Raw genomic sequence first — 15,357 nt, forward strand, 5'->3', positions numbered from 1 at the left:
TGTCTCAATTTAACCGTAACGTTCTATAATTTATCAGCTCACCCTGTAAGAGGATACTCGGCTCTCACCCGAGAGACCCTGGTTCGAGTCCCAGCAACGGAAATGGTTTTTTAAGGTTTCTTACTCCTTATGAAACAAAGCAAAAAGCCCTTTTTTTTCTTTCTTTCTTTTTTTTTTTTTTGTATTTTTTAGGCCAAAGCCAAAAGCCAAAAGCCTACCTCTTTCTTTATACAGAAATTTAAGCTAAGCCAAAATATCCATCATTCATAGGCTTAAATAAAGATAGTCTTTGGTATTCAAATGGTGATCTTCATAAGAAATGTCGAATTGAATTATTAAATGGTTAATCTGGGTTAACTACTAGATTCGACAACAGTTTTACAATTGAATGGTTGATAGTTTTTGTTGTTATTGTCCCCAATTAAACTAAACCGTAAGTCTGTAAGAGTGTAACTACAACCCGACCTCCTTTAATTAATTTTGGTATTGGCGGTCTGATGTTAACAACATTATGGTAATGTGAATGGAAATGGGTCATAAATGACTACTATGACATCAAATCAGGAGGTTGGGTTGGGCCTTGGGCGGGTATCTGCTGGAAATGGGAATCCTAAAAGGCTAAAATTAGGGGAAATGGGTAACCGTTGGACAGTTTTTTTTGGCGGTTTTGTCTGTTGGAAATATCCTTTGTTTAACCTCAAAGCATCGGTGTTGGTAGTTCTACCTCACCAAATTGTTAGGATGCAAATAAATTTTCCGATTTGCGCATCCATTTGTGTTTTTAAATTACAAATCAAAACCTATCTACACACCACATTCACAATTCCTTTGAATTTTGTAGGAAAGGAAAAGGAATTAGGAATGGCGGCCACAAACGCAAACGCAAACGCAATCGCTTCGCAGAAGAAAATTGTCACCAAAAGGTCCTTGAACTCAGACATGGACCGCTGCGTCAAACAGATGTTGAAACTCATCGATGATGAAGGAGATTCCTTTGCCAAGAAGGCCGAGATGTATTATCAGAAGAGGCCTATTCTCATTGCTCATGTTGAGGATTTCCATCGCATGTTTAAAAGTCTGGCTGAGCGCTATGATCACTTGGCTGAGCAACAACCACCCCAGCCCCAGGGATCTGCAGGCATTAATGATCTTCCCTCTGAACCAACATCTCCTAAGTCTTCCTCTAATCCTCCTGATCGAAAGCCCCTCCGTCGTAAGTCATCTGGTCCTCCTCGTGCTGCTGGTTTTGATTTCTTTCTTGGCCCTGCTGGCGGTGGCTCCGATGCTTCATCCATTAGAAAGGATGGTGATGACTCTTCTACTTCTTCACCCGGTTCTGCCTCTGATTCAGATGGTGCATCCTCGTCTATCAACAAGTACTCGTCTCAAACTCAGTTGCATGGTGATAGGGAACAACTGCGCCGCAGGATAATTGAATTGGAAATTGAGCTCGGCCACGCAAACGAGAAGCTTCGGTTGGCAGACGAGATCAATACCCAAGGCTCATTAAGGTTTGAAGAGTTGCAGGGTAGATTTACACAATATGAACAAGAGCTGCGTGTTGCAAATGAAAACCTTCGCCTTTCAACGGAAGAGATTGACAAGTTGAAGCTTCAACTCGAGGAGACGGATTTATCACAACGAACCCATGATTTACAGGTTAAGCTTCAATTAACGGATACGGATATTCAAATGCCAGAGACGGAGACTGAAAACAAATCGGAGGAAAGCCAGGTTTGGGAGCTGCGAAAGCGGATTCGTGAACTGGAAGCGACCATTTTGGTCGCAGGTGGCAGGATTGAGGCGTTGATGGGTGAGCTAAACATCACAAAGCAAAACCTTCAGGGTAAGGAACAAGAAATTGTTAGTTTGACGCTTGAACTTGAGAAAAGCGGATCCTTGGAAGCTAACCACAAAGCTCAGGTATCAGAGATGATGGATAGGATTAATAGGTTGGAATCGTCCGTTTTAGACCGAGATTGCAACATTGAAACATTGGAGGAAACACTCGGAATCACAAAAGAAAAACTCGGTTGGTCAGAAGAAGAGATTGCTAAGTTGAAGGATGAAATGAAGAAAAATGAATCATCGGAATCTGTTGGTGGCTTGCAAATTGATCAGTTGGAGTCAGCAGGTGTATCCGGAGAGGAGGCTGAAATCGGATCGGAGAAAAGATGGATATTGGAGCTGCAGGAACAGATCGTTAGATACAAAACGGATATCTCCGACCGAGATAATAAGATCAAGGAATTGCAAGCAGCAATATCAAAAACTAAGGAGAACTTTTCTCAGGAGAAATCACGTCTCAAGGCTGAAATTTCGAGATTGTCACGTGAAGTCGCAGTTCTAGAAGCAAAAGTGAAAGAATGGGAATCGATGGGCCACAGTCTGGAGGAAGAAATCAGGCGGGTTGAGTCGGAGAAAACGGAAATGCAAAGTGTTCATGGGATTGAGAAAGTGGGAATGCAAGGTGAGATTGAGGAGTTAAAGGCGGAGATTTGGAGGAGAGTTGAAGAGGTAGAAACATTGAATAAAAGCTTTGAGACACTTAAACAGGAATATGATGTGCTGATATCAGAGAGAGACGGGATGAATGACAAGGTACAAACACTGCTGGGAGAATTGACGGGTAGAGATGAACAGATTCATAAGATGGGCGACGATTTGGAACAATTAAGGAACGAGCAGATGGAGGTGAAGAAGGGATGTGAAGGGACTCACATACTGGTGGAAGAGCTTCAATCAAGGGCGAAACAACTAGAGGAAGAGGTGGAGAAGCAGAGAACGACGATCGTGGATAGGAGTGAAGAAAAACGGGAGGCCATAAGGCAGCTTTGTTTCTCACTGGATCATTACCGGGATGAGAATCAGAAGCTTCGTCAGGCTTATCTCACTGCATCATTGCCGTCTTTGGTCTATAATCTTCTATGAGCTTCTCTTGCTCTTGTTATCTCACTCTTTTCTTTTATAGTTTTTATTTGTTTTATGTTTTATTACACATACATTTTACACTCACTCACACACACTTATACTCTTATGTTTTATCTTATACCTCTATTTTATTATTAAATTTTAAAAACCAACTATGTAAAATCCAAATTTGATATTTGAAATTTGAATTTCCAATATTCAAGCTTCCTTCCTTAATTTCTACCTTCCAACTAGAAGCAGAAGGCACATTTCCACGTTTCCTCGTGCTTCCACTAATATATAACCATGTTTAATTTACTCGTTCCCATTTTACCAGATTGATTGATATAGGTTATGTTTGGTATCATTGCTATTTCTACCTGTAACATTCCGAGATTATCGATAGAAATCAGTTATTTGATATACAATTGTTATTTTAGGTTGTTTATGGTTGAAATAGATATACATTAGGAATGCATGTTTGAGAGTCCGTCTGCAGAAACATGAAATTGGTGTTTGAACCAATTCGGACAACTTTTTTTTTAAGAGTGAATTTCATTTCATTAGTGTAAATGCATAGGAGTGAAAGACTCCGGATCTTCTTCCCACGCCTACCCACAATACATCACCCCCCGTGAAGTGGGAACATCTCCCCCTGGATAATACTATGCAGAGGATGAGATATTTTTCATGTGTGGCTAAGATAAATGTGGGCAGGGTTCTCATGGATAGGAGATTCGGGCTCGGAGTGCAAATGGACTAAGGCCCATTTGGTTCATAGGAATAGGGGTCAGGAATTAGAATCAGAATGGGCTATTCCGATTCCAACCACTTGGTTGGGCAGAATTGGAATCCCATTTCCATTCCTGCTACAATGGCATTCCCCCGTTTGAGGGAATGGTCATTTCTTGCCCTTCTTTTGGAAATAAAATCTCATTCCTATTGATTTTAATTATCATTCCCATTCCTATATGAACCAAACAAACTATGAGAATGGACCATTTCGATTTTGGTCCCGATTCCAACTATGAACCGAACGGACCGGACCTTAAGTGTAAATCCTTCGTTATTACAACTTACAAGCTGTGAACCAGCTTATTAATAAGGTCTCCTACTAAATAATTATAGCAAGATTTAAGATCTAATCCGGTCTTAGACCGGCTTCAACCAGGGCAAATCCATGCCCACACCATTCTAATAGCTTTTCCCAATCTTGCATTGAGAATATCTCCCCATGAAATAAAGCATATAAGTATGAAGATATTCTCAACGCAAGGCAATAAAGGCTGCCCAAATAGAGTTTGCCTTGATTGAAGTCGAATTCATTCATGACCAAGGTTTTAAAAACCGACCCAAAAACAGGACCATTTTGTCTACCGGCTTTTTGGTCAACGGTTCAACCATTTGGGTCAAATGGTTCAAACGGTTTGAATATTATAAATGGTGATATGTCATCTTACCCATTAGATTGGAATATTAGGGTAAGATACAATATAAATAGAAGAGAAAAAGGGTTTCATTGTTTGAGAATGAGAGACTGTCGATTGGTGAGAGAGTTTAGAAGAAGAAGAAGAAGAAGAAGAAGAAGAAGAAGGAGAAGGAGGAGGTCGGCTGCAGCATTGACGATGATGGCGACAACGAACTACAACAATAGTGATGTTAGATCTAAGATTTATCTCTTTCTCATATTTGTCATCTAAAATCTTAGCCTTCTCTTCCAGATCTCTCAAATCTCCCTCATTGATCTCTTAGCCTTCTCTTCCACATCTTAGTCTTCTAGATCTCAGATTTGAGATCTCCCTTAATTGACCTCTCTCTCTCTCTCTCTCTCTCTCTCTCTCTCTCCAAGAGATCAGATCTGAGAGATTTCTTTTTTCATTCGAATCCGGCTCTTATTTAATAAACCGCAAACCGTTCTCCTGGAGTAAAATGAAACACATTGACTGAACGATTTTTAGTCTGAACGGTCCGACCGTCCGGATCAACTACTGTTTGAAAACATTGTTCACGATACATAACTCCCACCTTAAAAGTTTCTGGTTGGCAGGGGCAGGGGTTTGGGTATGACTATATGCTTTTTATTATTTGACCAGACGAAGCTTCTAAACAATTTCAATGGAAGATTCTCATCTTAAGTCCTGTATTTAATTATTTTACATTTTAAAAAAATAACAAATTTCTAAAAGAGTTAGGAATGAATACGAAGAATCAGATGTGGACAAAGTAGTATGCATTATCATATGTCGTCCACGCGTAACTCGACTTGGTGGTTGACTTTTTCAGCTTCAATGACGTAGTCGTCACGTATGAAAATTGAGAGCAACAGATAGAATGATAGATAAGATATTTAATCCTAAAAGGAAGGAATTGGGATTAACTGAACGCGTGTCAGTGTGTCATTGGGAGGTGGGTGGCAAAGGAGTGCTGTGCTATGACCGTTGCTAACCCCAGACATCTCGACCCACTTCACGTTTTCGTTGATTCCTCCCTTCCCTAAAATATTCCTAATTTTTTATTTTAACCAAAATATTCATTGTCTGTTATTTTGATTTCCAATTTCCAATATGCGTTGACGACTGTTGTCGTTAGTGGGGATCTCCCTCAGAAGTGGCTGAACTCAACTCTCCTGCATTTAATGTATTCGTATAGTGTTTATTTTTCTTGGTTTATAATAATTGAAAAAAACGTTGACGACTTATACCAACGCCCTCTAAGTCTGAGTTCCTCTCGCATATTTTTATTAAAAAAATCTTCACTTTTCCCTGTTTCTTTTAAATTTAGCCTAAGTTTTGGAAATCTCCAAGACTGAACAGTTTTTTTCTTTTTAATCTAACATACTACTAGTCTATTACTCTACAATTTCCTTTGAGGTTTTCATCATTAAGGTTGTGTTTGCTTATCTTTTCTTATCTTTTCTTATCACAAAGGTAAAACAACTTTATTAAACCTTATATAAGTTTTTCTACTTTTAGCTTCCTTTCCTTATCTTTTCTTTTAAATCAAACATAGCCTCAAGATTCTTGAGATGATGAAATTTATTATACTATGATACTGATGTGACTGTTTTCGGCCACGTACCAATGTTTTGTGATGTAAAAATTTTTTGGCAAAGTACCTCGTTATTCGACCCGGTGGTGGCGTGCCTTAGTGACGAGCTACTTTGTTGCGAACTCCCTGAGGGAGAACTGCTTGGTAACTAACTGCTTGGTGGCGAACTGCCTTGGTGGTGAACTGCCTTGGTGGCGAACTGCCTGGTGACGAACTCCCTGGTGACGAATTGCCTGGGGGCAAACTACCTTCGTGGCGAACTGTCTGGGGGCGAGCTGCCTGGGGGCGAACTGCCTTGGTGGCGAACTGCCTGGTGGCGAACTCCTTGGTGATGAACTACTTGGGGGCGAACTGCCTTGGTGGCGAACTGTCTGGGGGCGAGCTGCCTGGGGGCGAACTGCCTTGGGGCGAACTGCCTTGGTGGCGAACTGCCTGGAGGCGAACTGCCTTGGTGGCGAACTGCCTAGGGGCGAACTGCCTTGGTGGCGAACTACCTTGGAGGCTAACTCCCTGGTGGTGAACTGCCTGGGGGCGAACTGCCTTGGTGGCGAACTGCCTGGGGGCGAACTCCCTACTAGGTGGTCGATGCCTTAGAGAATGTTGGAGCTCCCTGGTGCGGCGTAATCCGATTGCCCTCAGCATGAGGTGGTCTTCTTTCCTTTGTAGGCTGTGGAAGATGAGGGACCTGCGAGAACTTCACCTTTTCCTCCTCTTTGTAGGTGGCGGGAGCTGAGAGACCTGCGCTCCATCTTTTCCTCCTCTTTGTAGGTGGCGGGAGCTAAGGGACCTCTGAGAACTCCATCTTTTCCTCCTCCTTGTAGGTGGCGGGAGTTGAGGGACCTCCGAGAACTCCATCTCTTCCTCCTCCTTGTAGGTGGGGGGAGCTGAGGGACTTCCGAGAACTGCATCTTTTCCTCCTCTTCGTAGGCGACGGGAGCTGAAGGATCTGCGAGAACTGAATCGGAGGTCCTGTGGGTACTTTCCCGGTGGGGGCTCTCCGATGCTTAAGTTAGCACTCTTATTGTAGAGAGCTTTGAAGATAATACGAGAGAGCTAGAGAGCAGGGTTACTTCCCTTTCTTTTCCCTCCCCTTCCCCCTTGGGGGGTGAGGTCTTTATATACCGGAGTCTTCGTGGGTTAGGTGGGTGAAAAGCCTCCAAACGGTAAGACTCGTCGTATCCGGTCAAAACCGGGGTACGGTGGTGAACTCCTCAAAGTCGTCAGGCTAGCGCTTGTGTCAGGCGGCCAGGTCGGTGCCTGGGCCGGGTTCTCAGAGGGGTGCCTGCGTCAGTCGGCGGGTCCGTGTTTAGGCCAGGTCGTCAGTTCGGCGCCTGTGTCAGTCGGCGGGTCAATGTCTAGATCAGGTCGTCAAGCTGGCGCCTGTGTCAGTCGGCGGGTCAGTGTCTAGATCAGGTCGTCAAGCTGGCGCCTGTGTCAGTCGGCGGGTCAGTGTCTAGACCAGATCACGTAGGCCGTGCGCAGTTCACACAGGCCGCGCAGGTCGCACAGGCACGCGTCAGGCCGCGCGCAGGTCGCGCTAGGCCGGCCAGACTGGTGCCCGAGTGGGTCACCAACTTCGTAAGTTTGTTGGCTGGGTGTTTTCCTAATTGTCACGAGGTGCCACGTGTCACAATTTTACTGGAGGGCCAAATCTGTCCTCATCAGATACTATAACTCTATCTCAGATTTGGATTTTGGGGGGTTCATCTCTTTGTCCATTTGCACGGAGTATAAAATGACGAAAGGAGGTCACTCAATCCAAGGTTCACCGTTTAATTGATTTTTAATACGGAAGATGTATATAATTGGATGGCAATTGCCATGGTATTTGATTCAAAAATAAATTGGATGGAAGAGCTAACGATTGAATAGTGTTTTTTTTTTCCCCATTTTTCGGGATTTGGTGATACACACCACTAATACCCCCTCCCAAATTTGGTGGTTGAGGAAATTAAATCCGTGTTTATGCTAGAGCCAATAGCAAATCAACTAATATACTAAATGAGCGACAATCATTTAGTTGAATAGTCTAGGTAGGTGGTTCGAATTAGTGCTTAGAATATCATACCATTTTGTAAAAATGGTGTTGGATACGTGAAATTATAATCACTGATTTTTCAGAAAATGGTGTTTAGTTTTTATTTGGAACTAGTACAGTCATATAGATGTTTTTTTTTTTTTTTTAAACAGCATTGGTTTTGTTTGATACCAATGCTATCAACAACATTTTCAACATTGATCTATATTATTCAACATCCAAGATGATGTCACATCATTGCACTGCAGGTAGCAACTATCATTTTCTCAAAAAACATTGAATTTAACGTAATTCCAAATGACACTTTCTCAATTTCCAAGGTATAATATGGAGCAATGTTTATTTTTTTCTAAAAAAATGATACCAAACAAGAAGACATTATTTGAAAGTGCCTATGTGATGCCATTTTCTAAGAAGATAACATTAATACCAAACATCAGTTAAAATGTAGGAATGACATGCTTTATTTAAAGAGAATTAATCAATCAAAACCCATCCGTAAATTTTGATAAAATTTATGGAATTGATTAATATATTTATAATAATTATTGATTAGTCACAAATTTTTGGAATATCATGTATTTTCCATATCATTATCGAACCTGTTGGTAGCACCAGGTACTTTATTAGGGTAAGGCAGCTAATTAGTTTGTCAAAAAACAAGTAATATTAGAATAACGTTAATGGGGCGTATCGTTAACCGTAAGAAATCAGAGGGGAAGTTAAATAATTTTACCATCTATTTTTTTCTTTCAATCTCTCTCTTCGTTTTTCTGTCTTTTTTTGTTAATAAAATAAAAACAAATCCGATTTTCCTTTGACTTGACTTCTCTCTTTACATGGCAACAAGCAAACAAGTGGTCTTGTTAGTCTTCGTCGACACGTAGGATTGGTTGACACGTCACCAAACTTATATAAATACTTATGGCACCAATTTCAACGCTCCCCTCCTCGGCTCCTCCCCTTCTCTTCCTTTCCCTTTCCCGTGTTTCAGTCCACAGCAGCTGGCCAGCTACAGGAAGAGAGAGAAAGACAGAGTCGCAGAGAGAGAGAGAGAGAGAGGGATAGACAAAAGCTTTCATTCCACCATTGACAAGCGTTCGAAATACGAAAGAGAGACTCCGAGATGCATATGCACTTAGAAAGACGATAGACAAACGGAGAAAGAAGATTCATAAGCTTGGGAAAGAAGAAAAGATCTTCGAATTACTTTCCTTTAGTCTTCATCTCTCCTTCGTGAAAGGTTCGTGGTTTCGCGCAAGAGTTTTCTTTATAAGTGTACATAGACCTAGCAATTTCGCTTCTCATGATCGTTTTAGTCACATTTACTTTTGTTTCTCTTTCTCTGCCAACTTTTTTAAGAGCTATGAATTCTTCCAATCTGAGTTATGTATGCCGGTGACAAGCTAATTTCTTTCTAATTCGATTGGAGAAATCGTTTAGGCTATTAGCATGTATGCTTCTTTGGAGTACGCCTCTTGTACGATTCAGTTTCTGTGATCTGGTTGAGTTTCTACTATTTTCTTCTTTGACAATGTAAGTTTATATTTTTTAAATTACAGACAATAATACTAGTTTTTCGATTTTTTTTTTCTCTTTTTTTCCTAGAAAGTTAATGTAGTAATGCATATTCAGGTCTTACATAGATTTATACAATTTGTTAGTAGATTTGGAGCTACCTTGTCCAATTGTAATTTGTTCACTCTTAAAATTCTCTCCACTTTCAAGTCCTGCTCTGTTCTGTGAAGCTGGAATACTTATTTGTTCTATTTCTTGAATTTCTTATATAGACTTTCAGCTAACCTTTCCTATAAAACTTTGTTTTGCCCAACTAGATATTTAGCTTTTGTGTAATCGATGCACCTCTTCTTTGCTTTCTAAGGGTTTTATACTATATGCATTTTTTATCAAAATCTCTGCATTCTCCCTCCTGTACATCTGAATCAGGTAGTCAAACTTGGTTTCTTTTCCATTTTCACTTTCCAAAATTTTTCTTCTGGTCCCAAATCCCCTAAACTCTTAAGAGCAGCCCAGTGCACGAGGCTCCCGCCAGTGCGGGGTCTAGGGAGGGATAAATGTTACTCTTGTCCTTGTCCTTGTTTATTTGGTGCAATGATGATTTCAAATCCACCTACTACTAAATAAGATTGTTGGGGTTTCTTCCTTTGTATGGTCTCAATAGAGCTTCCATGGGGATATGTTATTATCATATCCCCATATTTTAACATTTTAAGTAGGTGAACCATTTCCTAGGAATATCTCATGAGGATATCTAATATAATTTATGGATGAACTACTTCTTAATATATCTAATAAATATGATGCCTAATGTTGGTTGATCATTCCTACTTTTCCCTCCTATTTCATTGCTTTTCTCTGTCATTAATTTCTTCTCTATCGAATGGGAAGTTCAAATTTTTGGTTTTGAAGTTATGGATAGGAGGATATGTGTTGCATGTTTCCTGATTGATTTTTATGGTGTTTGCTACCAGATTCTTAGAAGAATATGACTAGAAGAACAGCTACTGGAGTTCGATTAGTTAAATGTCCCAAATGCCTGGTAGTTCTTCAAGAGTCAGCTCCTCTGTATAAGTGTGGTGGATGTGACACTATTCTGCAAGGTATATACTCTTTTAGCCATAGCCATAAGGTACATGTATTAACTTCATATATTACCTAGGGTCGGGAAGGATGTGGGCCCACCATTCATTTGGTTCTACCTAGGGAGTCTCTTGCACTTTAAAGAAAATAGTTTAGATTATACTCTCTGATCTGTAAAAACATGTCAGTAGACATTTTTTTCTTTCTTTTTTTTTTTTTTTTTTTGAGAGAGAGAAAGAGTAACTGAATTTATTAAGAAAGAAAAGGAAGGTATATGAGATGATGTACAAAAGGAAACCCAAAACAGAAATTACAAAGGCAGGTTTCTGTCACTGTAAAGAGCTTCCCTAAGAGCGCCAGATTTGGCCCAACTATCAAATAAATGGTTCAACTCCCTATGAATCCAGATAAGATTCACAATTGCGGAATTCAAAAATGTCTCTTGCTTCCATCAGAAAGTGAGCAAGCCTCCAAGGACCACTATCTTTCTCTCCTAGCCAGTTTATCGTGTTGACAGAATCTCCTTTGATAGCTAGATTAGAGAATCCCTGTTCTTTTGCTGTTCAAAGCCCAGTAAGCGCAGCTAGAACCTCAGCCTTTCTGGAGTCAGTAATCCCAATGGATTCACTGAAAGCCCACAAAATGCTTCCGTCTCTTCTTCTTAACACACCTCCAATTCCAGCTGTACTGGGATTTCTGAAAGCACTACCATTAAAATTTTAAACAAAATCCTCCTCTTCCCTATCTAGAAGGAGCTTGGGAACCTCTTCGAGGGATGGGGGAAGAAACAAGACCTCCACCACATTCATCTGTAGATCATTCAAAGAAATCCCTTTGAATTCTGTAGAACTCAGCACCCACAAGTTACACAAGTAAACTATATGAGAGATTAAATCACCCACAGATCTACCTTTTCCTTCAAAAATGTGGTTATTTCTCCCTTTTCTACCAAGATCACTACCTTGCAATTGCCAAAGGAAGTTAACACGGTTAGTCTTCCTCCTTTTGAGAGATAGCCTTTCTTCCACATGGCCAGCTGTTTTGGCATGCCATTTCTGTGATGACCAGAATACTAGGTAGAACTTAGGATCCGTTTGGTTTATGGGAATAGGGGTCTGGAATCGGAATCAGAATGGTCTATTTCGATTCCAACCGTTTGGTTGGGTGGAATCGGAATCCCTTTCCCATTCTTGGTGAAATGGCATTTCCCTCCCTTGGGAATGAGAATCCATTCCAGCCAATTCCAATTCCCGTCTGAACCAAATAGGCAGGAGGAATAGACCATTCCAATTTCAATTCCAATGGATTTCGATTCTGATTCCAACTACAAACCAAATGGACCCTTTGTTACTTTCACCCAATTTAGTTCATACTTTTGTACACTACACATAGTAGGTGTCAACCAGATACACCTCATTGTTATGATAAGAGATAGTCCTAAATAGAAGCCAAAAAATTCTTAATGCCAGTACTGTTATAACTTATGACACTGATGGATTATCATTATGGGATCCAACAGTATGTACCTTTACTTCCTGGTCCATTCTTGTTTTCTTTTCAAGGGCCATTGCCCAATGTTAGTCCTGGCTATTCAGGGTCTTAGGAACGGTAGGCTGTATATGGAGTTAACCAGCCTAACCTTTGGCATTCTTTCATAAAAGTGGCAGATCTCAAAGTAGAACCTACATTCTCATGCTTGTCAGCCCGGCACTTTACCATTGCACCAGGAAATGGCCCCTAACCATGTTTTATCTTTTGCAGCAAAAATTCACAAAGATGGGAAAAATGTAACCCCAGAAGAGCTTGAAAAGAATCATATGCAGAAGAATGGCCCTGAGGCTAACTTCGAAGATAAAGAATCGGCAAACTCTAGTAAAAAAACAACTCCTTGCATGGGAGAATCCCCTCCTAGGTTGAAGAGTAGGAAAGAAGAAATTGAACCAGGGGATTGCAATGAGGTGTCACCTGGAAATAGGAAATATCCAAATGAACTTACCACATCAAGTGACCTGGATTTTTCATTGCAGAAAGAATCATCACCAGAAGCTGGAGCAAATATTGAAGTCAAAAGAAACAATAAGAACAGCTCTAACTTAAGATGCCCAAGTCCTGACAGCCAACTATCTTCTAAAGGGAGGAGCTCAACCTTGGCAATTCAAAAGGCGTCAGATGAGGGAAATCCCTCAAAGCCCAATTCCTTTCCTTCGAATGAACAGGTGGAGCAATCTCAGAAGATTTCAGCCCATGACTTCAACCACATTACCCCAAGAGATACAGTGGAAACTATAGAGCCTATTGACCATGGTATGACTTCTGAGGAGCTCATTGGCACACTTCAAGGTATTTCAAAATCTCCAACCAGAAGCTCTCATGCTTATGATCGTAGCGTATCTTCTTATGATAACTGGGATGATATGCTCTCTGACCAACCTTTGCACCTATCAGAAGGCTATTCATTTGGACCTCGAAGATCTGTAGATTTTTTGGGTACCAAAGACAGGGCTATGAGAAATAGTTCAAAAGTACAATCTCAAGCTAGGGAATTATTTTCAATGTCATCAAGTGTTAGTGAACATGACCCTGCTTCGATGGAGGGCCTTAATAAAGATAATGATGAATTACAAGAGCCTATTAGACAGGGCATTCAGGCCCAAGGAAATCTGAAGTCCCAGGGTGTTAAAGGCTTCCATCCAGTACAACACTGGAGGAGATCAGAAAAAGATGGCTTCCTTTCTAGAAAGGCATTCTATACAAGGGGTTTGCCCACTTGTTATGAAAATGGTAGCTCTTCAAACTATGGGCATCAAAACTATAAACACAGTTCAAGCTTGTATTCATCTGACAAGTTTGAGTATTTTGAACAAATGGAACTCCTAAGAAAAATCGATGAACTAAGAGAACAGTTTAATAGATTGTACAACCAGAGAGGAAAGCTAAAGGGTAAGGTTCTTGCCAGATGCAGCCAGGAAAAGCAAAGACCATTGTATTATAATTACAAAAAACCTGACTCAGAGACACTGCGATTCTACGATGGAAAATATTCTCAGTATCCTTGTGGGGCATACATGCCAGTAAATAGTGGGCACCAACAATGTAAATATGTGCAAACGCCTTTTTCAGGACAGGCTACACATTGTCAACACCATGTTGATTATTCCTGTTTGCGTTGCTGCTCAGAGGACTGGCAATGTCTGACACAGTTCCCTTCAGCCAGCTTGTGTTATAACAAAGGACCATGTGGAAGCCATCCTGGTCTAAGATGTTGCAACCCTTATACCTCCACTTCTGCCAGCCCACAGCAGCACAAGGACTCCAATTTCCACCCATGTGGTTGTAAAACACTCTCCCATGAGCAGAGGCTAGACCATGAAGTGCAAAAATCATATTTCAGGGAGAAACATCATTCAAACAAACGCCATTGCCTGCCCATTGGAGGTGGAGCCCCATTTATAATCTGCCACAGTTGCCGGGAACTAGTTCATCTACCTGCAGATTCTCTTGCACAAAAGAGATGTCTTCGGTTACAGTGTGGTGCTTGTTCAAATATACTATCATTCTCACTTTTTAAGAGAGGTCATATCATTCCTTACACTTCTAGTCAGATGTTTTTTTCACCAAGTGAAGTTGGTAACAGTAATGATGCCACTGCTGGGATGAAAGTGGCATCTTCATCTCATTCTCGTGACTATCCACCAGGGGATCCAGTGTCCTATTCTGAAGAGTATGGACTCCCTTCTTGCAAAAGTTTTTCAACGGATGGTGAACCTGCTTTCTTGCCACATCGATTGCCCAGACTTCAAAGTAATACAGGTGTTAAAATGGATCCTTTGAGTAGTTGCCCTAAGATAGTGGAAGAGAGAAATAACTCAGCCTTGAAAGAGCCTTGGAACATGTTCAAGAATTCAGGAGAAGCCTCTACGTCCTCCGGTCAGTACTCCAATGCAAAAAAATTGGAAAAGCTATCCATGGAAGTAGAAGTGGTACAAACTGCTTCACCACTTCACCGGCTTATGGGATATTCTTCACCAAGTGAAATGATTTATGGGACTGCTGCTGTGTCAGACGCTTGTAGCGATCCAGAAAGAAAGTTGCTATCCAGGGTTTGACAGACGATTGATGTCCTAAGTGCATAGAGGGGAATCATGTGCAATTATTCAAAATTATATTGAAAGCAGTGAAAGGGGATTTCATCAATTGAAAGATTTGAGAAAAGAGCCATGAAAAATGGAGGCATGCCTTGAAAACTTGTGAGTGGAAGAGTTGTCCCTTCTGTCCAGAAAGTCCGGAACAAGCACAACCTGTTATCCTTTCCTTCATAATAAGTGCATTTTCCATTGCTTTTAACATCACTTTATCTGAGCTTCTGTAAGGGAGACACTATTCTTCTTGGTTCTCTTAGATTTTCTTTTCCATCCATTTCTTATACAAGTAGGAAAACATTTTACTTGATTTCTCCGAAACCTATCTTAATTCCCAAGTACATACATATTCAACACTCAGCATTCTTGTTAGTTTGTTTTAACTGTGTATTCATAGTCCAGTGGTGGATATGACATGTGTAGAACATAGTTTGCGACTTTGTGTACCTCTGGCTCTGGAAAAATAAAGTCCTTCAAAGTACCGAGGTTGCACTTGCAGCGAAGGAACAGGTAAGGTCAAACCTCTTAGGAAACCCGGGCTTCACTTGCTGAAGCCCAATTTGGTTAATATTAGGCATGAGTCATGAATCAGCAATCCAGACCAGCAAGCAAATTTGGGAG

At 40.9% G+C, this 15,357-nt stretch overlaps 2 protein-coding genes across 3 annotated transcripts; both read left to right on the forward strand.

Moving 5' to 3' along the window:
• Window positions 1-726: 726 nt before the first annotated feature.
• On the forward strand, window positions 727-3,147 carry LOC148867993 (protein NETWORKED 4A-like). The gene has a single exon (XM_088967884.1). It carries the CDS (start codon window positions 742-744, stop codon window positions 2,929-2,931), a length of 2,190 nt encoding a protein of 729 aa, XP_088824010.1. The 5' UTR covers window positions 727-741; the 3' UTR covers window positions 2,932-3,147.
• A 5,790-nt stretch (window positions 3,148-8,937) lies between these two features.
• Window positions 8,938-15,096, forward strand: LOC148867994 (uncharacterized). 2 transcript variants are annotated; one of them, XM_088968453.1, is made up of 3 exons: window positions 8,938-9,239; window positions 10,489-10,617; window positions 12,359-15,096. In XM_088968453.1, exons 2-3 carry the CDS (start codon window positions 10,503-10,505, stop codon window positions 14,701-14,703), a joined length of 2,460 nt encoding a protein of 819 aa, XP_088824579.1. In that variant the 5' UTR covers window positions 8,938-9,239; window positions 10,489-10,502; the 3' UTR covers window positions 14,704-15,096. The 2 variants fall into 2 exon arrangements, with proteins under 2 accessions (XP_088824579.1, XP_088824580.1); XM_088968454.1 differs by lacking the exon at window positions 8,938-9,239 and adding an exon at window positions 9,298-9,532.
• The last annotated feature ends 261 nt before the right edge of the window (window positions 15,097-15,357 follow it).

This window comes from Nelumbo lutea, chromosome 2, assembly GCF_056320005.1.
Source record: "Nelumbo lutea isolate HS-2025 chromosome 2, American lotus-T2T, whole genome shotgun sequence".
Taxonomy (NCBI): domain Eukaryota; kingdom Viridiplantae; phylum Streptophyta; class Magnoliopsida; order Proteales; family Nelumbonaceae; genus Nelumbo; species Nelumbo lutea.